The 23,259-nt window shown below is 52.7% G+C and overlaps 2 protein-coding genes across 2 annotated transcripts in view; both read left to right on the forward strand.

Annotated features, from left to right (window-relative positions):
* The window catches only part of TCF3 (transcription factor 3), an 81,881-nt gene extending 70,427 nt beyond the window's left edge, over positions 1 to 11,454 (forward strand). Inside the window, 3 exon segments of the mRNA XM_052802484.1 lie at positions 1,806 to 2,032; positions 2,602 to 2,746; positions 3,630 to 11,454. Coding sequence (XP_052658444.1) covers positions 1,806 to 2,032; positions 2,602 to 2,744 — 370 coding nt within the window. The 3' untranslated portion in view covers positions 2,745 to 2,746; positions 3,630 to 11,454.
* Positions 11,455 to 15,370: 3,916 nt separating this feature from the next.
* Positions 15,371 to 17,732, forward strand: LOC128148460 (cytochrome b-c1 complex subunit 10). Its single transcript, XM_052802304.1, has 3 exons — positions 15,371 to 15,489; positions 16,263 to 16,397; positions 17,464 to 17,732. The coding sequence occupies exons 1-2, from the start codon at positions 15,398 to 15,400 to the stop codon at positions 16,381 to 16,383; spliced, it is 213 nt and encodes a 70-aa protein (XP_052658264.1). The 5' UTR covers positions 15,371 to 15,397; the 3' UTR covers positions 16,384 to 16,397; positions 17,464 to 17,732.
* The last annotated feature ends 5,527 nt before the right edge of the window (positions 17,733 to 23,259 follow it).

A 23,259-nucleotide genomic window follows, 5' to 3' on the forward strand; every position in this document is an offset into this window, starting at 1 on the left:
TCCCTTTTTAAACCCTTCTTGGACGCAGCTGGGGAAGCGAGCCGAGCCCCGCGTGCTGCTGTCAGCAGGCGTTAGCGCAGGCAGCTAGGATGTCCCTTCTCTGGTGGGTTTGGCCTTTGGGCTGCGTTGCAGAAGAGAAGCCAACCTCCACATCCCCTCCTGCAGTGCTGCCGTGGAAGCGGGGCCGTCGGGTCCCCACATGCCCAGCCAGGGCTGCCACGGTCCTCCTGCTGCCATTAGCAGCTAACGAGGCAGGAAGGGAAAGGAGAAGATTGGGGGGCATTGCGGGGGGCCAGGCAGGGAGGTCAGTGCCCCCTTTGAGCGGAGCACAAGGCAGCCAAGGCACCGCACGTCCTTATAACCCAGAGGACCCCGCAGAGTGGTGCGAACTGCCAGCAGCACTTGCCGGTGGCGGGGAGACGGCTCCGTCCTGCCCGGCTGTGGCATGCAAGGCGCTGCTGGAGCTGTTTCCCTGCTGGGGAGAGCCAACAGCCAGGAACCGCGGCTGCCGGTGTGTGCTTGGAGGAACAAGCTGGGTTCTTGCCACGGGTGGGCTTGGGTGCTGGGGTAGCTGGTGGCTCCACTCCCCCCGGCCATCCTGGGCGTGCTGGAGAGAAGGTGGCAGCGTCAGCTGGGGCACCGAGGCAGTGAGGAGGGGACACAGGCAGGGACAAGGCAGCAAGGAGAGGATGCAGGCAGGGACAGCGGGCAACCCTCTGTCCCACACAGGCAAACGCTTGCCTGCAGAGCCGTTGCTCCCCCTCCACACGGTCGGGCACATCTGGAGGCTCTCCAGACCCCGCAGCGCACCCAGGAAGGCTCTGACTCTGCGGCCCGTCTTTGGTGAAGGCTTATCCCCACGTGGCTACCCTGGAGCCAAAGGCCACAGTCCTTCCAGTGCCAGGTCTCACCCAAGGACCCTCTTCAGATAGGTGTCTTTCCTGCAAGAATTTTTGCTCTGGGGGAGAAGGTCGTCTGTACAGTAAATTGGGGGTTTGGAGGGGACGGGCTGCAGGTGAGGCCACAGTTTAAGATGCTGCCAGCACGACTCTGCCTTCCCCCCTGTCCCTGCCTGTTTTGGGCACCCCTGGGGTGCTGCCAGCGGTGGAGGCTCTCCCAAAGCTCCTGACCGTGCCTGGAAAAGAAAATCACCCCCTTCCAGAGTGATTTTGGCTGTGTTGAAAGACCTGGATTCAGTGTCTGCATCCAAGACCGACCCTCAGCAGCAGCCGGGGCACTCGGCTCCTGCCCCCAGTGCTGTCCCCCACCCGTAAGAGGGTGCCGGGCCAGGCTGCATCGCGCTGCTGTGGCACGGCTGCCCAGAACGCCTTCACTGGTAGGATTTTGCTGCAGATGGAATTTTTGAAGGAAATCTTACAAAGAGGGATTTGCTTTCTGCCAAAAAGTCTTTCCTTGAGGGATGAACCTGATGCTTTTGGCTGAGACTCCCCCCCCTTGAACTTCTAGTTTTCAGCCGAAAACGAACAGGAGGGCAAAATTTTGCAGAGGGGAGAAGGTGTCGCTGTCGATACTGCATCCACTGCCCGCCCTCGCACCCGGCAGCACCCTCCAGCCCCGTGGGAGCCCAGCCCCGTGCTGGCAGCACCTTCCCGTGGCTCGCAGAGGCAGCGTGCAGCCCGAATAGCCCGGGCCGCTCCAGGAAGCGCCCGAGACGAATTGGCTTTGCAAAGTGAGGCTGTTTGAGCCATTTCCAGTGGACACCAGAAGCACTACCAGCACGGCAACATATAGCCCCCCCCTTGGTACCACCCCCCTGACTAATCCCTGTGGTGCTATGAACCCAGCAGTACAGACGAGGCCTTGTCACTGGAGGACAAAGATCTGAGGGACCGGGAGAGGAGAATGGCCAATAACGCCAGGGAAAGGGTGCGTGTACGGGACATTAACGAGGCCTTTAAAGAACTGGGACGCATGTGTCAGATGCACTTAAAAACGGACAAAGCACAGACCAAACTGATCATCCTACAGCAAGCGGTGCAGGTCATTCTGGGCCTGGAGCAGCAAGTACGAGGTATGGTAACAGCTGGCAGGTGCCTTTCGGGGCCTTTCTCTCCCCCCACGTCTCTGCGTACGCGTGCATCTCTGTTGTGACTCCTGCTTTCGGTGCGAGGTTGTGTGTTTGCATCGCCAGCAGCACTCTCGGGTGCACCATGCGGCAGGCTGAGATTTCCAAAGCCCCGGCCCGGGGTGGATTTGAGGCCACTCTGTCCATCTCCCCTCATGCTTAGTGGGAATTTGGCACCTGGATCCCATTAAGCAGCTTTGGAAAACTCAGTCCTCAACTCTCAGAGCTGGCTGAAGCACTTGGGGTTTTCTGTAAGCAAGCACATGTTTAAATTGGCATGGTGTTTCAGCTGGGCATGGGGTTTTGCTCTAGCAGGGGTCCGGCCAAGTTACTGCAGCCACTGCAAGGAGCGGCAGGCAAAGAGCAGCTTGCACTGAGGTTGTTTCCTCGCATGGTCCCGCGTGTCTGTCCTGGGACTCTGTCCTTGCTCTCTCTTTCGGATGCTGCTGCCGTGCGTGATGCTGTTTGCCCAAACTGAGGTTGCTTCCCTCCTTCCCTTGCTGTTTTTGGCATAGAGCGCAATCTGAACCCTAAAGCAGCCTGCTTGAAGCGTCGGGAAGAGGAGAAAGTGTCCGGAGTAGTAGGAGATCCCCAGATGACACTTTCGGCTTCACATCCTGGTCTAGGAGATGGTCACAACCCTGTCGGACACATGTAAAGGTATCGTCCCCCGCCCCGTGATCCCAGCACCCCGCTGCGGGTCCAATCCGTGGCCGACGCACACTGCTTTGCTTTGGCTGCTCAGCCCCCACGCGTTCGGCACCAGCCAATGTCCTTCTTAATTTTACCTTAAGTAAATGACTTGCACATGCATGTTGTTTGATCCTCCATGGACTCCCAAAGCCTCTGCCCTGCAGGAGAGGTGCAGCCCCGTAGCCGGGACGGACGATTTTGGTGCTCTCACCACCCCAAGCAAGCTCAGCTCTGCTCTGCACCTCCCAGCCCTGCCCCAGTTGGCTACTGGAAACCAGCAACTCCTTTGCCTGGTGGCCCCATGGGAGGGAATGAGCAGGTCCCAGAAATGCCAAGAAAGACACAGAAGGTGAAATTTCCCCAGTGAGACCGCGGCAGGCGCAGGCTCTGCTGGGCAGTCCCCATTTTTAAGGGAACCCTGTGCTTGGCCAGGAGTAGCTGAGCCTGTTTGGCCAAATGGTGCAGGGATGTCAGTGAGGGGTTGAGCAGATCCAGGAGCGGCGGATTGGAGGCTGACCCCGTCAGCGAGGCTCCCCTGTGCAGGGCTGCAATGCCTCAGCCCGTAGCACCCACGTACCCCAGAGCGCATGGGGGGGCCGTGGTCCCCCGACGTCCCCTGCACCGGTGGGTGCCTGGGACCGCCCTGAAAAAAAAAGGCAAAGGCGGTGTCTAGGCAGAATAGCGAGCTCATGTCTCAGCTCCACTGCAGCCACATCGAGCCCTTGGGGCTGACTTCTCCTGTGGAGACGAGGCTGCGGTAGGGGGGCTTGCGGCCCCCCCACGCAAGGAGCAGTGTTTTATTCTCATTTGGGTTTCTCTCACTTGAGGCTTTTGTTTTTTTTATTTGTAGATCTTTTTGTTCCTCTGGATACAGAGATCTGTAGGAAGAAAACCCTTGGTGTGACCTGCAACCTTCTCGAACCATAAACTTTAGTACTGCTAATACTGACACACGTGGACGGATCCTAGCATGACGTAAGGGGTGGAAAAAACACTTTGTCAAAAACAAAACGAAAACAAAAAAATTGCCTTAAGTATAAAGTGCAGAACAGTCAATACATATCACTCAGTTAGGAGGGGGTGGCGTGTTCTCTTGGCTTGTTCACAAGCAGCCAGCAGCAAAATTGTGCCTAAGCTTGATATTTCTTTTTTAAAAAAAAAGAACATTAGTTATGAGATTTTTTATGTAGAACAAATAGCAATGCCTTTTGGTTTTTTTAGCTTCTTTTGCATATGTTTTGTAAGCAACGAAAAGAATTTTTTTTTGTATAAAAAAAAATGTCTTGTACCCCACGCTTTTCTGCTGCTGTTTCTATAGTTAACGTTGCATCTTTAGGATCAACCAGAATATTAAAATTGTATTAAGAGAGACTGGATATAAAGAGAGGAATTCTCAGATTCGGCTCTGAAAGCCACTAAAAGCGAATGTAGCCACAGCGAGGGGATGTTCTTCCTCGCCTGGCTTGTACCTTCCATTATAAAAAAACAAACTCATGTGCTGAATTCACCATCTCTTTGCTTTGGCCACTTCTGATTTGGGAAAAGGAAGTTAAACAGCAAAGCAAGTTGCAGCAGTATCCCTCAGCGGTGCTCCCGTTCCTCCCGGGAGCTGACCGAGGTCCATCGAGGGTCTCTGCAAGATTTGCTTTACTCCTGGAGGATCCCGGAGGCTGCAGTCCTGTCTGGGAGAGGAGGTGCCCCACGGCTGTCCCGGAGCGTCGTGATGGGGAGGACGAGCTGCCAGGAGAGAGCAGGTTTTGGGGGGTGGAAGAGAACCAAGGGACTAGGGCGCTTTCAAGGTAAGCAAAGAAGCAACACGGATGCAAGAGGAAAGCCCAGGGTGGACGAAAGCACCTCTTGCCCACACATCTGAGCAAACGCCCGCTGTCAGAGGCGCTTCCAGGGGCAGTGCTGAACAAAGGCGAACTGAACAAAGCTGGAGGACTGGGAAGAGGTGGACAGAGCAAAGGCAGCACCGGGACTCCGTGCCCAGTGACCTTGCAGCAGATGGACCCGCAGACGCTGGTGGCAGGCAGCGGAGCCCAAGGTGGCAGGGAGTGGGGCAGCTACCCGGCATGTGCGCTCACTCCAGCCCTCGGCAAGCTGCGACTGGCAGCAAGATCCCCGTCTCCACGCAGCTTCTCCCCACACTGGAGCCACCAGCATTGGAAGTGCAAAACACTGCAGGCTTTGGGGAGAGGGGTGGTTTCACACCCTGCCTTCACCCGCTGTCATATCTCCAAAGCATCCTTGGAGGCAAACTCAGCTCGGCATGCCGCCCAGCTTGCCATGGGGATGCAAAGTAGCTTCTGTCACTTGCATGTGGGCTCCTCTCTCTGTGCTGGAAAGAAAGGGAGCAGCAAGCACCCATTCTGCATGAGATGCTTCAGCAGCCAAGCTGGGCCAATGATTCCTTCGCTCCGAGGGCTCCCCAGTGTCACTCCAGACCGCTCCGGTGTGCTCAGGAGGAGGAAGACCCGCAGCAGCCCCACCGTGTGGCAGGGTGCCCCGGAGGTGCGGGAGCAAATGAAGAGCTGCTCGGCAGTGCTGAGCTGCAGCAGCTGTGCTGGAGCTGGCAACGGAAAAGCGTCCACTGGGAATTTATTCTTGTTTCTTCCCTCTCCTTCCCCTTCTGAAACATTTTGTGCCCGGTTCTTCCCAGCTCTGCAGGCAGACAGGGTCAGTTCTCCAGTGCGATGTTAAATCCCATCTCAGCAGTGTCTGTAATGCTCTCGGACTGGGGCCAGCTGCTGCCTAGATCTGCCTGGCAGAGCCCAGTCAGGCAGGTTAGTTCACAGGGCATGGGTGCTGGCCTGGAGGGGACATGGGGACAGCGAGTACAGTAGGACCCCTGGCAGCAGGGTCCATGTCTCCCCTCTGCTTCTCTGGCCTGTGCTTCTGGGGAAGATGTATTGCTTTGGCACAGGGAAAAGGAAGGACTGGCGAACAGGATTAGGTCCTGTGGTACTTCCCAGCAAACCCAGGCTTTGGCATAACCTCCTGGTGCTCCTCTGTGCTCATAGCTATGCTTTGTGCTCCAGCAAAGCCTGCTGGAAATGCTCAGGACGTTGCTTCTCTCTCACCTACACCCACGTACCATGGGCTCAGCCCCTGTAGCATCTCAGAGAGGAGCCACTTAAAAGTGCCGGAGCAGTATGGGACCATCTTCCCCTGCTGCCCCTGGCACTGGTACTGCCCTGGGACTCTGCAAGGTCTAACCATAGCTCTGAGGCTTTTGGGTGCTCCTGACTTTCCCTGCCCACAGCCCACTGCTTCCACCATTGCTTCTGTATGGTGAGACCTGAGACCACAGCAGCCTCCAGCGCTGTCCCTGGGAAGGCCAGGAAAGGCCAGCGGCTGTGGTCCCTGCAGCCCAGGAATACACGTTCTTCTGGCCTGTGTCAACAGATGTTTCAGCATAATTAGCTCGTCAGGTTACGACAGTCTTCCCTCCCTTGGGTTCTTCTGCCTGCTTAAGCACTGGGCAGCGTGAGACAGATGAGGTTTTCCTCCATGTGTGACAGCCTTGCCCCTGTGGAGCAGCTCCCTTGCAGCAAAAGCCGTGTCTTCCTGAAGCATCCTGCCGAGTTGGGTTGTGCTTCAGATGCTGGAGCGAGTTCAGTTTGGAGATGGTAAAACATGCAGGGAGGGGCCAGTGCCCCTCCGTAACCCCCCAGCCGGGTCCAAATGCTCAGACAACCGCGATTCGTGCTCTGGGGTAGGAATTGGGGACTCATCGGCTGATTTCTGTAGCCTGTAAGAGGCTGCTTCATCCCACAAGCGTTTCTGCCTCATCAGCAGGACAGTGCTGGGGCTGGCAGGGCACTCACTGCTCAGGGTTTTTGCTGGCTCAGTGCCACTGCCCCAGGACCGGGGAGGGATGGAGCAATGTCCCAGCCCTGGCAAGCTTGAAACCGTACAAAAAAATTAAAAAGTGCTTCCCCAACACTTTGATTTTGCAACAAGAATTTGAGGTGGCAGTCATGTACAACTGGATTTAAAGAAAAGAGACTGTAGTCAAGAAAAATCCAGAAACTCAACAAAATTGGAAATTTGAGAAGATTTGTGATTTGTTCAAAATTTTGCTGAACTCCTTCATCCCCTCCAAGTCCTGACTGATGCTCTGCAGGCCAGTGGGGACTCCTGATGAGACAGAGCCTTTCCCATCATCCCCAAACTACCAGGCATTGCAACAGAGGTGGAGCTTTTCACCTGCATTGAGGTGGTTTAGATGCTGTTTTCGAGACAGCAAAACCAGCTAACTTCCTTGGCAAGGCTTGGATGAAGGTCGTCGAGCATAAACCCCTGGTGCCAGGGTCTGGAGGAGATCTTGGTTCCTCCAGCAGGAAAGCACAGTGTCAGGGGCTGGTAGTGCTGTGCCTGGGAGCTGCCTGGATGGCACAGGGTGCTTTGTGTGCTGTCGCGCTTGCTGCCTGCATCAGCCCAGTGCAGCCTCAGTGGCATCTCTGCTTTCCAGGTGCATAGGGAGCAATTGTGGAGTGCAGCAAGGAAAAATTACTTTGGCTTGCCAGTGTGTTTGGCTCACTGTGAACGTGGTGCCTGTAACCTGCCAGGGAAAGTGGCTTTTCTAAAAATGAGCACTGTCAAGTGCTGTGCCCAAAATACCACCAGGCTAGCCCTGAAATAGCGGCCTGTTGCAATGAAGTCTCGTCTTTAGGTGTCATGGTCAAAGAGGGCCAGGGTCTGCACCCTCCCCAGCCCACAGCTCTGCCGGCATTCAACTGTGCGATCTTACAGATCACTTTTCTCCCCAAACTTGCTTCTCTGCCTGTCTGCACGTCCCTCGTGCCAGTGGTCCTGCAAAGAGAGGTGTCATGGATGGGTGACATGCTGCAGGGTGGCATTCAGTTTTCTGCTTCCTCTCTCAGCCTTGCATGCATGGGTTCTCCTGGGCTGCATGCACCTCATCGTGGGGGGCCACACAGCCCCCACAAAGCTTCCTTTGTCAGATAGGGAATCGGGAGAGGCTGCCTTCCCCTGTGTGCATTTCCTAGTTTCTCTTTTCCCAGGCTGCAGTAGCTGAGCTGTATCACCGTCAAACAGGAGAACTGGGGTCTCAGGCATACAGCTGCAATGGGACACTTCTTGTGTGGCAGGGCCAGCCACTGGGGTGCAGTCCGTGGGTCCCTAGCCCAAGGGATCTCCTCTTTCCTCCCCCTCAAGCAGCCCCCTGCCTACCTGCACATCCTGCCTGAGAGCTGCGCATGCCACCAGGTGCTGGGGAGTGTCTGGAATCCAGTTTATTAACAGTAAAAATTGCAGATTTTTGTTCTTTCTCCCTCTTCACCTGCTTTCGCCCCAGAGCAAAACAGCTGCAGCCTCCCAGAGACTGCACCTTTATGGTCTCGTACCGACGGCACTCGGCATCAACGGGAGGCAGTGGCAGTCTGCCTGCTCCTGCTCGCAACCCCGCAGCCGCTGCCAGCACACCCCGGGGAGCAAAATTCCAGCTAACCCCTGGTTTGGCAGTCACTCCCCTGCCTGTGACCTGCCAGTCAGACCTACTCACAGCCAAGCAACTGCCTGGCTTGAGTTCAGCTCCAGCTCTTTGCCAACATTTCCTCGGGCTCTCTGCTCCCCTGCTTTTAAAGCTTGCACTGGTATCCTACAGAGGTGTGTTGGCAGGAGGGACAGGACCTGGGACATCTGAATCCCAGTCTGTGCCCCTCCTGTCTGCACTGAGCTCCAGCTGGGGAGCAAGGGGATCAGCAGTGCCTGGGCAGATGGTTTGCAGGTATCGGGGCAGTCGAGTTAGCTGGGCACCCCAAGATCCCGCATCTGGCTGTTGGGAGCAGGTCCATGCCAGCCCCACATGGTGGGGTCAACTTGCTGCCCCTTCCCTGTGTGCCATCACTCCAGGGCTAAGGGTCTGGCTGCTTTGCAATTGGGGTTTTTGCCCTCTCCAGCAGAGAAATGCAGAAGTGTGATGTGAAACCTCCCCAGCTGTGACTTCAGTGAATGGCTTTTTCCCCTAGCCCATGTGTCAGTGATGAGCCGGTTTCCTAGAGGTTTTGCACTTGCTGCCCAGTAGCGATTGAACAGGAAGGACAGAATCAGGCTGGGATTTCCCCAGGAGTCTGCAATTTCAGGTTCAGTGCAGAAACCACTCTCAAAGGTCCTTTGCGTCTCACGCATGTACCTGCTGAAGCCAGCAGAGCCTTTGGGCCCTGGGCCCTTGCTGGGCGATTCAGCGCATCCTCCCCCTCGGCAGGCGAGGGTGGCCTTGAGAAACAGGAGGCTTTTGACACCCCCCAATCCCCTGCATCCCTGAGCTTTGCTCCCATGAGGAGGCTGCCATCTTCAGTGCCAGTGGAGCCCATGGTCCTCTTGCAGGCCCGGCTGTGTGCTGTGCTTGCGACTCTGGGCTAGCTCCACTTTCAGCAAGCCCCTGACCTGGGGTTTTAGAAAGGAGCTGAGAATGGGCAGGTGAAGCAAAGCCAGTACTGGAGTTGGGCCAGGACAAGCCATCAGCCCTGGAGGTGCAGTGCTGGCTAACCTGGAGCAAGCCGTGGCCGTTAGATTCCCCTGTTCCTGCTCGACACCAGCAATAGCAAGACCTGTTTTCCATACCACAAGCTTGCACAAGGTCTTTGCCCTGTTAAATCCTATGCAACCCCCTCTCCTCTCCCCCAGGGCTCTCCAGGTCCCATCCCAGCCCATTCTTTCTGCTCTGGTCCATTACTGCCGAGTTCCCGCTCCCTCCTGCTCTCAAGGTCCGGCTTCATTTCTAGCAGCTCCAAAAGCATTTCAAGACCTGTGCCCTGAAGCTGGGGGGGTGGGAGGTGTAAATGAGGGGTGAGACTGCAGGAACACCCAACTCACGCTGCAGGAGCCGAGCACTGAATTGGAGGGGCAAGGTCTGGTCCCAGGGCTCCTCTGTGCACCCTTCACCCTCCTGTGCCTTCTGCTCAATGCTTGGTGGCTCACTACCAGCGTCCTTCATCTTGCACCATATCCCCCAGTACCGCTGAATGGAGAAGCTGTGTCCCACCTTGCTGCTGCCTGGCTCTACGGACTGCTCTATTAATGCCTGGCTTGGCTTGGCCGATCTTCAACTGCCTCAAGCCTGAAGTTGTGTTTTCCTCCCTCCTGCGCTCCCCAATCTCTCCAGCCAGCACCTCCGAGCTATTTCCCTTCATGCACAGCCACCGTGGATTTCTTTGCAGTGGGGCAGAGCCATGCCACTAGCTGCCCGTCCGCTGGGGCAGAGGTGGGAGGATCTGGGAGGTGGATGCTGCAGGTCAGTCCTGCGGCATGGCTGCCTCTCCCTGCCCCGCTGCCCTTGAGGCAGGTGTGGGGGGACCTGGTGCTCTGTGCAGAGCGTTTGATCTTCAGGGCAATTCACCCCTTCTGGAGAGCTGGCAGCTGCAGTGCCTTTGCCTGTGGGACTCCCATGTGAGATGAGCATGGAGGTGGTCTTTGGTTAGGAGGGCAGCGCAAGCTGCAGGTGTCCTTTCTGCCAAAACTTCTGTGTCCATCTTGCATCCCGCCCTCCGGGGCAAGAGGCAGCCCTACCATGGGTCTCCATGGCGGTATTTCTGTTCCTCTGCTTTTGTATGCCTCTTGCTCCTCAGGTCTTGCAATACCCACCCTGGTCCAGCCAAGCACCCACCACGTTGGAAGGAGAGGGAATAAAACTCACGCCGTGTTACGTCTTGGCACAGTGCAGCTGTGGGCACCAGTACAGGAGGGCAAAGGGGTTTTTGCTTCAAAATGGGGTGTCCCAGGTACCGAGGCCTTTGCCGAAGAGCATCCCTGTGCCCTGCATCCCTGGGCTGTGCCTGGGGAGCCGTGGAGCTCCCCGCAGCAGCTCCTGCAGCAGCGAGCTGGGGACACCGCGGTTCCCCTTGCCGGTGCCACGTCTTCCCAAATCACTTGAAACCCACCAGCTTTTGAGCAAACCTTGTAACATGGGGCCTCTCGGGGAGGGAAGGAGCCGTAGGAAGCTGTGCACCCTCCTGCCAGCGGTGGTTAATTTGCCGGGAGATGAGAAAGACGCGCCTGGTGAAGCGGAGCAGGGCTGACCCCAACCACACGCTTGGACCTCACGGTCTGCAGGAAATGACCCATTTTCTATGCAGGGCTCCAGCTCGTGGGGGAAACGAAGCATTACTGGGTTGCTCTTTTCTATATATTTTTGTAGGAGGGGGGGTGGGAGAGCAGATGGGAGATGCCTGCGGAAGTCGTTTATTTTTAACCCCGTAGAAAGTTTTGGGTTTTTGGTTTTGGTTTTTGGCCTTTAAAAAAAATGGTCCTTGCTTTTGATGTTTATGCTGCCTACCTGTAAATCCAGATGTACTTAAGTGGCTGAAATCCTTGTTCTTAAATCAGATACACATTATAGTTTTGAACTATATATATAGTAAATATATATATATATATGCCTAACCCAGCAAAAAAAAAAAAAAATAAAGTATTTGGGGGTGGGGAAATGCATTGTTCTTTGAAATGAATCACAATTGGGGATAAAATTGTGTTTCTGAGTGCCTCAAGATATGAATTGTTTTCATTTTTTTAAATAATTTTATACAAGTGTCAAACAGCTGGCTGGATTATTTGGAATTTTAAATAATCCTAACTTTTTAAAGTAGATTTTGAGAACTGTCCTGTATATAACAGTAATGTAGCAATAAATGTGACATTTTATAACAATATTACCTTTTTTCCCCATATCTGTCTTTCAGATGTTGTATACCTATGAACAAAAAGTTGTAATAAAGGTTTTACCTTGTACTAAAAAAAAAAAAGAAGAAAGAAAAGACAAGATAGGTTTTCAGACACTGTCCACTCACTCTCTGTTCTGTGCTCTGGGCACAGGACCTACCCACCCAAATCAGCACTGTGGTGCAGCCTGTATGCAGCCTCCAATGAAGGTTTCCAGCGCTGCCCATCACCATGGGATCTGGGCACATTCCCCAGCAGCCATCGGAAATGCCTGGGCAGACATGTAGGTGCTGGGGCCTCCCTGTTGCAGCACAGCTTCTCCTGTGGCTCTGCTGTGGTCGGTGGGGTCCGCTGCCACCTTTCCAGGGTGCTGTTCTCGTGGGGCAGCGTGTGTTTTATTCCCAGGTTACACGTGGCAGGGATCTCATCTTCATTTCTATTGCTGGAAAGATTTGTGTTGGGAATGCAGCCCCTGCCTGGCTAGAAGGAGGGGATGTCAGAGCACGGCTGTTGCTTCTTTGCCTCTGCCCTGCCCTGGGGAGCACCCAGTGAGGGCGGTACCGGCAGGATGCAAGTTGGAAATGAGGTCAAACGCACCCAGCCCATACCAGGAGCCCAGCATAGAGTGGTAATGAGGGAGACAACATGGCAGAGTGTTTAAGAGGGCTTAAACCCTGCAAGAATGGGCTGGATCCAGCACTGGGAGACAGCCCAGCCTTGTAGGTTCTCACCCTCCCAGCCTCATCCGTGGGGTGAGGCTATGCCCTGGCTGGGCTGAATCATACGGTCTCTCTCCATCACCCTCTGCCAAGGGCCCAGCCCGAGCCCCAGCATTTTCAAACCCACTGCTGCACTGTGCTGCCCAGCCGGGCTCTCCCTGCCCTCATCCTCCAGGCTTCTCCAGGCAGGTCCCTGATGTGTTGCCCCTCCAGTCAGCAGGTATTTCCCCAAATCGTCATAGCCTCAACTGTTGTGGTTTCAATGGTTGGGTTAGCCCTCCACCACCAGGTCGCTCGGCATGTTAGTGACTACCTTTTGGGGAAAACGGACTTGCAGCAGCTACATCCAGGAGCACTGAGCCCTCACAGACCCTCTCCGAGACCCTGGTTCCAAAGAGGAGATGCTGCCTGAAAGCAGCCCTCCGTTCTCAGGTTTGCTGCCTGTGTTTCTGCTGTGCTGCTCCAGCCTGGGGCTTGTCTACGTAGGGCCAAGCAGGAAAACCAGTCCAAATTAACTGAACGGTGGGAGTGGCTATTGCAGTAAATTTCATTAAATTTCATTGAGCCCTGGCTGCCCTTCTCTCAGCAGCGAGCAAGCTCTGAGGTAGTGCACTGTCCTTCCTGAGCTGCACTGAGTGCATCAAATGATAGTCCTTTCAATACTGTGTCTCCTTGTCTGGGCTGATGTGCCTCACCTCATGCTCTTTGCCTTAGCTTCCTCCTCACAGGGGTTGTTTCCCGTGTACTTTCACACAGAAGAGCTAGTTCAGCCTTGGGGGTTGCATTGCCATGTGGCCAGGGCCTGTGCTGGGCCTGTTTGCTCTTCTCCCTTGAGCTGGCTAAAAGCCCGGGCAGGCCCACATAAGCCAAACTGTTGAAAGACACCAAACACCTTGGTTATTGAGAAATTTGAGATGTGAGCTGCCAGGCCAGGGGGTGATGCACATCCTTAGGGTGAGGAGGGGAGCCACCCACCCCTATCTGGACAAGGAAGGGTGGAGGACCAAGAAACCAAGGTTGTACCAGATCCAGGCAAGGGAGAAATGTGTGCTTGGGAGCAAGGCTGCCGCTTGGAAGATGGATGCTCAGAGATGCACAAGGCTGAAGGTAAAGCTGGCAAGCCCCGGTGGCAAGAGCAGGCTTGGGCTGGGAGATCAGGTGAGGGCAGGACCAAGGAGCAGTACACAGGAGTTGCTGCTGAGTGGCTGAGAGCAAATAGTTTGTCCAAGATCCAAGCAGTGGCCACCAATATGGAGCTGGAGATTCCTGGGTGAATGCTCAGAAGCATTTTCTCCCTGGAGATGAGTCAAGAGATGGGATGAGACTATCAGATTCTGTGGGCAAATGTCATGTCGTGGTGGCACTGCCAGACATGGCCATGAACTGTCCTTAAAGCAAGGACAAGCTATCGCAGAGTCGTCTCCTCTCTTGGAGCAGAAAACTCCACCTCATTGCTTTAAACAGGGATTGATTTTTGTTGATGCAAGGCATCAACAGAGACATCCTCACTTGGTCTGGTGGCCTGAGAGATGCAGATTGCTTGTTCTAATTGAAACACAGCTTTGTGCTTTACTGTGGTGTCCCTAAGGCAGCTCTGGACAGCCAGGCTCACTGCCCTTTCTTTTCTGCTTCCAAATCTAAAATGACACCTGTGCCACAGAAGTCACCAAGAGAAGAAAGTGGCCCTCACTTTCGTTAGCAGCTCACCTTCAGGAGTCAGACTTTGGAGGTGTAGCTGTCCCTGCTGCGGTGTGAACATTCTCCCAACAGCTAAAAGGAGTTTCTGCAGGGAACGAGCAAGCATGGTGTTGCAGCATGGTGTCCAGAGCAGACTGCAAATGCCTTTGCACAGTGCTTGAACTGTGGATGACAGCAAAATATACTGAAAGGATGAGTTGCTAATATTGCCATTGTTTTCTTTTAACCAGGAAATTGGTAGTATTACTGGATCTTTTCCTGTCTGCCTTGACTGGAGTAAAGCAGTAGGATACACTACCTGCCCGCCCCCCCCCAGCTGCCTTCAAAACCCCAACGCTTTTCCGAAGATAAACGTTGAGCTGTTTTTCATTGCCTTTTGAGTTATTCTGCCTTTGTTATTAATGTGGGTTTTTTGGCATCTAGGAAACTTTCAATGCAAAGTGAAAGCTGAGACTCTCCTGTGTGTGCATGACTCCACAGAGCTAAACAGACATTAAAAAAGCAAAACCCGTGCGGAGCCTGTTCACCAGGCTCGCTCCCCCCGCCGTACCCTTGGTAACGCGGTGGCTGTGGCAGAGGCACCGGTTTCCTGCAGGAACACGCGCCACGGAGCTGCCGCCTGACTTCCTCAGGTACCAGCTGGTGCGTGGGCAGCGGGGAAACAGCTCGCAGAAATGAACCCAAAAGTCTGCATGGTTCAGTAACCCGTGTCGCCCTGCTGGCACCAAGGCAGAGAAACACTTGAACCATCAGTATGAAATGTGATGTGGGGTCCAGCACGCAAAGGGCTGATAAAATAGTTGTTCTGTGTCCTGGGGACAAAAGACAGGGGCTGGATTTTTGCAGCAGGTTCCGCTCTGTGAATCTCGGCTCTTGACAGCCAGCGCAGGGTGTGAGGGAAGACGACGGCTGCTGGCGTCGCTGCCCGACACCATTACTACAGGTTTGCGCAGGGGAGCGTGGAAAGCGTTTGCAGCCCTGACGCTTCGGCAGGCCGGCCGCAGGTCTCGGGCGGTTGAGTGCTTTGGGCTCCAATGTCCCCCAGGACTTTCTGCAGGTACGCAAGCAGCTGAGCTGGCTTGGAGCAGAGCCTGGGGAATGTTGTGGAACTGATGGTGGATTTAGGACCCTCTGCTGAAAAAAATCTGGCTTAAAACTCCCTCTCCTGTTGGGAGAGGCTGAGCGGCAGCGACGAGGGGACTTTGCAGAGGCGCTGATGGGCACTGGGGAAACTGCCCTGGAAAGGGGCCACTTTCCTCCACCACGGGGGATGAGAAGCAGTCCCAGCTCGGTGTGGGGACAGCCCATCCCCTCAGGGCTCGTATCCCCTCTCCGTGACCGGGGACGCGGCTGCGTGGCGGGCGCGGCGCCGTGGGGGCCACGAGAGACAACGACCGGGGGGGGGCGGGCGTTGCCATGACAACGCCGCTTGACCCCAGGCAGCGCCGCGGGCATTCCCGTTCAATGCGCATGCGCGAGGCACGGGGCCCTTTGCGGCGCAGCGGCGCGGCCGCGCATGCGCGGTGGGGGTGACTTTGAAGGCGGTGCAGGCGGCGGGATGCTGAGCAAGTTGGTGGGGCCGCGCTACGTCCAGCTTCTTCAGAACTGGTGAGGCCCGGCCCGGGGTTGTCCGCTCGACCCCGGGGTTCCTTCACGGTGGGTCTTGGGGGCGTGGGGCGGGCCGCGGCCGGTCCCGGCGTCCACGGTGAGAGGTGCGGAGTAGGCCGCGCGTCCCTCACCGTGGACGCCGGGACCGGCCGCGGCACCCACCGCGCACCTAAGGAGCCTGAGGGGCTTCCCGAGCCCTCTCCGTTCCCCTGCCCTTTGTTCCGCCGCTCTCTGTTCCGTACGAGGTCCGCTGGGGTCGGCCCCGCGGGTGCGGAGCAGCGCCAGGGCTGGGTTTGAAGGGCTGAGAGGGGCGGACTGGGGCGGGGGGTCTGCCTGGCGGTGGTTTGGCAGAGGTGGATTTGGCCTCCGGATTGCTCTGGCTGTCTTCAAAGTGTCTCAGAGCTATAAATGTTTGTCGCTGTGCCAGCGGGTGCCGCTTTGCAGGGTTGGTGAGGGAGAATGAAGCAGCCTGCGGGCTAGAATAAAGGAGACGCGAGCCATAGAAGTAGAATAGTTAAACAAATAAGTATGTCTTTTCTTAATTTGCTAGTGCCCTTTTTAAATAAAAGCATATCAACCTTTCCTGTAAAATATCTTGACTGCCCTGGGGACTATTACTTTTACGTGGATGGGAGATTCTTTCAAGGTTTCTGCCAAGCTTTTTTCTTGATTGACATGACTTTCCCAAGTACCTTGGCAATGAGCATTTGCCAGACCTGTCACAGTGGAGAATTAATGTTGTTTACCTGCACATGTGTGTGTCTCTTCTCTAGGACTCCCACCCTCATTACATGGGGTGGTGTAGCTGGTACTGGTTTAATATGGTTCACAGACTGGAAGCTGGTCCTTCAGTATGTTCCCTACATCAGTGGCAAGTTTAAAACTGAAGACTAAGCTTCCCTCTAATGGTAAGTTTTGTTTGTGCATCTCTTAGCTTAAGTAGTAGCACTGTGTTGATGTGACAGTTGATGTGTCCTCTTTGTCCAGGGCACAATCGTATTGTTGGTCCAAAACAGAGCTGCTCAATTTGATTGTTCAGGACTTTTTAAAATTTTTTTTTTGATAAATGGGGCTTCACAGAGTGCCAGAAGGATGAAAAATGTATTCTTATTAATATATCAAGTGATTATTTTGCAGGCAGTGGATGTTTCACAATGTAATGTGGTTCTTTAAGGGAGTTAGGAAGATTTTTGCCTTGCGTTAAAGGATGCTGACAGGAGAAGGTCCAGAGCAAACTATAGACATCTCAATACTTGTTTTTTCTGGTCAGAATAACGGTTACATTTAAATCTTGATAAATGAAAGTAAGATACTTGCTTTCAAGCTACAGGGTATTTTATAGGGAAATCAGTGAGTCTGGAAGTCACAGAGGAAATCGTTAGTACTTTGGTAAGTCTCTTTTTCCAGAGATACTTGTTGCAGTTTAAACAACTTACTGTGTTTTCCCCCATTTTCAAAATATGTATCATATGAATCCTTCGTGTAACCAAAGGATGAGAGAAACTTCTCATGAAAGTCAGCTGCACTTGTAGCATCTTGGGTGACCGTAGATGTTTATGGACAAGTCAGTGGAAAAGCTCTCAAGTTACACAGAGGCAATTAAATACTTCGTAAGGGCTTTCTTTACTTAAAAATTGTCTTAGCCAAGTAGTAGGAACATGCATACGTTCCTGAGACCGCAGTGTATGTTCTCTGTTTTGAAACAAGAGCTTTGATGCGTCATTGTGCATAAATCATCTGGAAAGAGCATATTCCTCTACAGGAATAGAGAAAGAGGATGTTTCTATGGTGGCCTGTCATTCATTCCAAAGAGACTGTAGACCTGCGTGCCTGCGTTCTGGGGTGCCTGTATCGGCTTGTGTAACAGAAACTTCTGGCCTGGATCCTGGAGGCTTTTGAAATCTGTCTGTAGTGTTGGCTGCTGTAGCACTTTGCAGGAAGCACTGCTTAATGATTGCTTTGTGTTTATTGTAGGAAATTTATTGCTGGATAGAGTGTTTTGGAGCCATCCGTCCGCTGAGACCCTGCTTTGAGGTGAACTTGAAATGCCCAATACAGATTCTGCAACAGGTCGTGGTGTCCCTCTCTCTCCCATGAACAGTTGTGACCGCTGGGTTGTGAACAAATTTGACTTCACTGACCAGCCTGCGTAGTACTCTTCCTCTGATCACTTTCACGGCAGATCTTGTCCTAATGGGAGTAATTTATAAACCTGATGTACAAAATAAACCAAGTGAATGATATTTTTGGTTTTTTTGTGTTACCTTCTTAGTCTACATTCTTTAGACTAGACTCCTGGTTTGGGTTATGTCTTCAGCTTGTTTGAGTGTGTGTTCTAAGGAAGGCCTGCCACGTGTTTGCCTCTTCTCATGCTGGTTCCTCGGGCATCAGCCAGTGGCTGCTGGGATGCTGTGTTTGATGAGCCTTTTGTTTGTCGCTGGGCAGTTGTTGCTCATCACTCCTAATACTGCTGTAGTTCTTGAACTATTCTTAGTGATGTGTTGATTTTAAGCTAATCGTTCCTAGATCAGTAGCAACTGTGGACTCTTGCATGCAATTAACTTTTCATAGCCAATATTGCAGAGTTTCATGGTAACACAGATTCCTGGCATTTAGTTTAAAGCAAGGTTTTCTTTCTTTTTAACATCAATTTGTGGACCCCTTAAACTGTCTGATTGGGCACACACCATTTTAAAGCTGTGTGTGCTGTCTGAAAACAGGCTAGCTTTTCTGGCTTAATCTTGGGGCTCAAGGAAGGCAGTCCACAAACCCTGGGAAGCTTTCAGTGTACCAGGGTGAAAACCAGTGGTTTAGAGAACTGCTCAGTTACTTTCTTATGTGGGTTTTGAGTAGGAAAATAACATGTATCTAGACTTCATAGGTATATTTGTCAACATAAATTGGTGATGAAACAACCCGCTACCAGAGCCCTTTAGACAAAAAAGTTTTTAGCTGTTAGAAGAGGGAGGTACAAGGATTATTCTTGATCTGGTCTCTGCCACTAAGCCACAGCAGACGATTCAGACTTAGGGGGCAAAGTTCATCTCTTTCCACAAAGACCAGAATTTGCAAACAAATGTATCTCTGTGTAAGAACAGGATCACTGTTTTCTCTCTGTTTAGTGCCAAATTTCACCTCATTATGATTTTTGGCTGTAATGAAAGGTTCTAATCTCTTTAGGGAAAAATCTCAGTTGTAGTAGCTGTGCTGCTTGGGTATCACCTTCAGGGCAGAAGGCTTCTGAGTGATGTTTCTACGGTAAACTGTTGAAAACCTGCCTAAACGGTGGCACTGTGCAGGATGCTTGAACTGCTTATTTAACAGAATAATTGCTTTAGCGTTGCTTCAGCAGCATCATTGATAATTAATTGGTGGGGCGGGGAATATAATTTTTGCATGCAAAACTCACTTTGCTGCCCTGCTACGTCCAATAGGATGGTACAGAAGCTTATGGTGTAATGGGATAGCCATGGTATTTCCTCAGTCTGTCCCAGTCCCCTGCTCCAGCAGTGCTCCTGAACTCCTGTCTGACTCCCAAAAGGCCAAAGCCACTGTGCCGTGAAATGCTGAGAATAGGTTTGACCACAACAGCCCTATGCTATATACAGGGATATTGATATTGATCCATTTTCATCCAAAGTACGCCTTGAAAGTGGACATTATATTAGCCTGTACTTGCACATCACCAGGATTGTAAGTTCAGACTTGAACAGTTAAGATTCTATGCTCTTACTTACCTGTTTAACATGTCTAGACAGGACGGGCATAATATGCTACTGCTGACTTCAGAAATGACCTAGTTTTGTCTTGTTCCTGTGGGCGGGCGAGCCTCTGCTCCCACGGCTGGGACTGTTCTTCAGAAGGTCTTGAACTGAGGGTCTGTGTTGCCCATTCGTCTAAGGACCCTGGTCTCCCCGAGTTGTCAGTCTGCAGTTCTCGTTAGTGAGTTACCTTTAGCAAAGCCCCAGTGACAGCATTGTGCACAGCAGATGAGACCGGAAGATATTTAAAGGAGAAAAACATATTCAAAATACCAACTGCCTGCACAGGCAGGCCCTGCAAGAAATGTATGGACTTTGGATTTGTTTGCCCTTTGGCGATTGTTTAGCTGCTTGTTTTCTGCAGCATTTCAAATGATGGCTTTGTCTCTAATTAACCCTAGGATTAGCGTATAACTGATTTAACTTGTAGTAGTCCTCCTTCCACAAGAGCAAGCACTCTTCAGAAATACTCTATTAGAAATATCTTCTGCATTCTTGGGCAAATTTCTGTTAAAATTCAAATAATTACTGTTCAAGTGTCACAAGTGATCTTTCTAATTTTTAATATCCTAGCATTGCCTCTTTTCTAACAGTTAATTATTTTTCAGAATGAACTAACCAAATGTCACATACACTAACTATGTGAACAAATTAGTTAAAAGGCAACGACCTGACAGAGGAGGAAAAGCTTCCCCGTCAGAACCTGGAGGATTCCACCAGAGGGCACAGTGGCGGCCAAGCTCATGGCGCTTTGGCTCTACAGAAATCAAAAAGCAGCTTCAGCTCTGGGTTAATGATGCAACTTCAAAACCGCCTCTCAGAAGAGGAAAGCTTGCGCTCCTGCCTGCCTCTTCTGAGTGTCCATACTGGCACCTCCACTTCACTTTCATCATGAAAGGTGTAAGTGGAGATGGGACAGGGAGTCATTACTGCAACCACCCCAGCACTGTCAGTCTGCTACATTCAGCCCTTGTTGGTCTCTTCTCTTGCGGTCGTCTCGTGGAGCAGCCTCGGATTCTGCCCCTCTGCAGGGGCTGGTAGATTGGGTGCTCCCTGGCAAATTCTGCTCTGAAACAAGCTCCTCTGTTGGGTCTGGGATATTTGGCTGCAGAGCAGAAAGCTTTCAAGTAGAGTTATCTGCAGGGCTAAATGGAAGAGTTTTTTTCTGTCAGCATATCCTGTTGCTTGCTTCCATGGCTGACAACAACTGATTTTGGTGATTTTTGGATTATCTGCTAGACCTGGAACAACATGGACTCTCTGGCGACTGAATACACTTTCAGCTGGTGGCAATATCTGCAAAGACCTTATCCTCTGTACCTTGGCAGCATTCTCAAAGGAACACTGGAATATTTTCCCTTGGGCTCAAGAGATAGTCTCTACCCAAACATTTCATACAGTCCTAGGAGAGTAAATGTCTTCCCTTTTGCAAGCTGTTGCTGCACCAGCTGTCAGTGAAAACTGATTTTCTAACTACTGTTACCCTGAGCTTGAGGTTGAGTGGATGTTTAAGAGGTCACCTTGTCCATCCCTACCCCGCAAAAGGATCCACTCCCCAGCTTTTGCAGTTTATTCTTAAAAAATGCCATTGAGGGAGATTTCACAGTCCTCTACGTGGTCTGCTTCTGTGCTTAACTTCTCAGTTTACACGTTTGGCAAAAAGAAATTCTCTCCCCTCCTGCAATACAAGCCCGGTAATTCTTTCCCTTTTACATATTTGAAGGCTATTATGAGATCTCAGCTGTTTTCTCGAGACTAAACATCCCTGGTTCTTTCCTCTTCCCTCACAGGTCATTTTGTAGACAGCTGATGATTTTCATTGCTCTCCTCTTGGCTTGCTTCCAGTCACTCCATGTCTTTGTCAAAACGCAGCACCCAAATATGGACGGCGTGTCTTGCACGATCTCATTTCTCAGTGAAAGGTTCACTCTGTTTTGTGGCTTTGATTTTAATCAGTGAAAGAGGAAACAATCAAGTGGTTAGCGTGAAAGAGAGAGCTACCAGGTTGCCACCCCTGGTGCTGAGGGTCACTCCAAACTGGTGGTTTGGAGCAGAGGGAGGAGATGTGGGCAGGACTCTACACCTGCTTTTGCTCCCAGGTGTAGTCAGCAGCGGGATGGAGTAGGTTACCTCGTGGTGTGGGGGGGGTTAGGGCTCTGCTTTCAGGTGCGCAGCACTGCAGTCTCACCCTTACTGAGTTCTGCTCCCAGTTTCCCCATTTGCTGTGCTAAACGAGAGCAAACTGCATCCCTCTGTGCCTCAGTTTCCCTTTATACACTTACTTCATTTTTAATCAAGAAGCTGTATTTCAGTACAAGGTTTTCGTTAGAATAGTATGAGTTTGGCTGGGTTGTGAGGTTGGTTGTTTTTTCTTCTACAAAAAAACAAAGGGAAGTTTATGAAAAATATGTGCGTTTATGAAAAATAATGTGGTTTTGATCAATACTGGCGATTAGAGCTTTTCTGATCTGTTTGTTCAACATTGCAGGAAATAACAGCGATAGCAGGGCAACATATTTCATAAGTGCGAGCCCAGAAGGAGACAATGTTAAACACAAACCAACAAAACCAAACCCAATCCCTAGAGAGATGGAGTGCCTTCAGGGTAACAGAAAGCTCCGTATTGATTAAATTAAAGACAAAATCCCTACCATCACGTATCTTAAATATAAAAATCTTCCTGTACAAAGCAAATGCAACCCAGCACCTACAGGCGCACCCGGCTCTTTGAAGTCGTTTTTAATTCCTACCCCGAGTCTGGACAACTTGCATCCCGTGCGTGGGGGACTCTGGGTTTCCTCTTGCCCACGACGCGCGTCTCGCATCCTTCCTTGCGCTCCCTGCTGTTTTCCAAATAAGGGAGTTTGAAACAAATGAGGGAGCCGTTTTAAAAAAAAAATAAGTAAAACTACCGACAGCTTGTTGCACAGATGTGGGCTGGAGGAAGCGCTGGAAGCTCAAATAGACTAAATAAGTTCAGCGTCAGAAGAACTGAGCGGTGGCTGAGGCTGCGCTCGCGTACGTGGCCAGGAGAGCGGCGAGCCCTGCCGACTGTGGCAGGATCTGGGTGCGCTCCCACGGACGCTGCTGTTCTGAAGTCCGATGGTGATCGCTTCGGGACTGCTGGTCTGTGCAGGATTCTGAACAAAACCCTAGTATGTCACTCGTTTGTTGAAGGAAAACTAATTACTCTGACTCGCTTTGGAAGGCAAGGCTGCCTTGTGGCGCTCGGTGTTTTTCAGCACATGGATGCTGTAATGGCAAGGAACGCGCTGCTGCCAAAACACAGGTGCTCGGTGGCATGTTATCCAACCTGGGTTTTCCAGGTAGATGCTAACCGGCAGCGGGAGGCAGGCACCCCTCTCCCGGGGGTACCGCAGTAGGCGACCTGGCCACCCGTAATAGGTTGTGGTTTACGCTTTTTCCTGAAAAACTTTTCATTGCTTTGTCTTCACACCGTCTCCTCCAGAGCAGATGTTCCTCCTTCTTGTTGGGTTGGCTGTTTTTTTTGTACGGATCTCTTTTTGGACGTTGCCCCAGGAGAAGGGGTACGGGCGCTACACGGGGCGCTGCTACTGAACGTGCATGGTGAACCCAGAGAAGCCATCTCGTAAATAAGCCCCTCTGAGAGGGGCCGTCTGGCAGAGCAGGCCAATTCTTCCACGCAGGGTCTCGGGTGGTAACGCCGGCACGCGGACCGCCTCTGCCGCCGGCCTGCCGGTGGGGCTGTGTGCCCGGCAGCCCCGGGTGGCCGGCCCGAGCCCCACGTCCTGGCGGGTCCGTCTCCAGCCCCGCGTCCCGGGTTGGGCGGTCCGGGGGTCCCACGTCGGCCGTGTCCCCCCCCCTCCCCTCGGTGCGCGGGCGGGGGCCGGGGCAGGGCAGGGGGCGCCGGCGGGCGGCGCTCGGGGCTGCCGCGCGGGTCCGGGGCTGCAGGGGGCGCGAGCGGGCGGACGGGGCGGGGGTCGAGGGGCGGGGGGCGCGGGACCGAGCCGCCAGTCCGGCCGGGGCG

The sequence above is a fragment of the Harpia harpyja genome, chromosome 11 (genome assembly GCF_026419915.1).
Source record: "Harpia harpyja isolate bHarHar1 chromosome 11, bHarHar1 primary haplotype, whole genome shotgun sequence".
Taxonomy (NCBI): Eukaryota; Metazoa; Chordata; class Aves; order Accipitriformes; family Accipitridae; genus Harpia; species Harpia harpyja.

Excerpts from the sequence above, each read along its gene's own strand:
- LOC128148460 (XM_052802304.1), top strand. The coding sequence starts at position 15,398 with ATGCGCGGTGGGGGTGACTTTGAAGGCGGTGCAGGCGGCGGGATGCTG. Across the intron at positions 15,490-16,262 it reads GTCCAGCTTCTTCAGAACTG|GACTCCCACCCTCATTACAT; the intron begins GTGAGGCCCGGC and ends TCTCTTCTCTAG.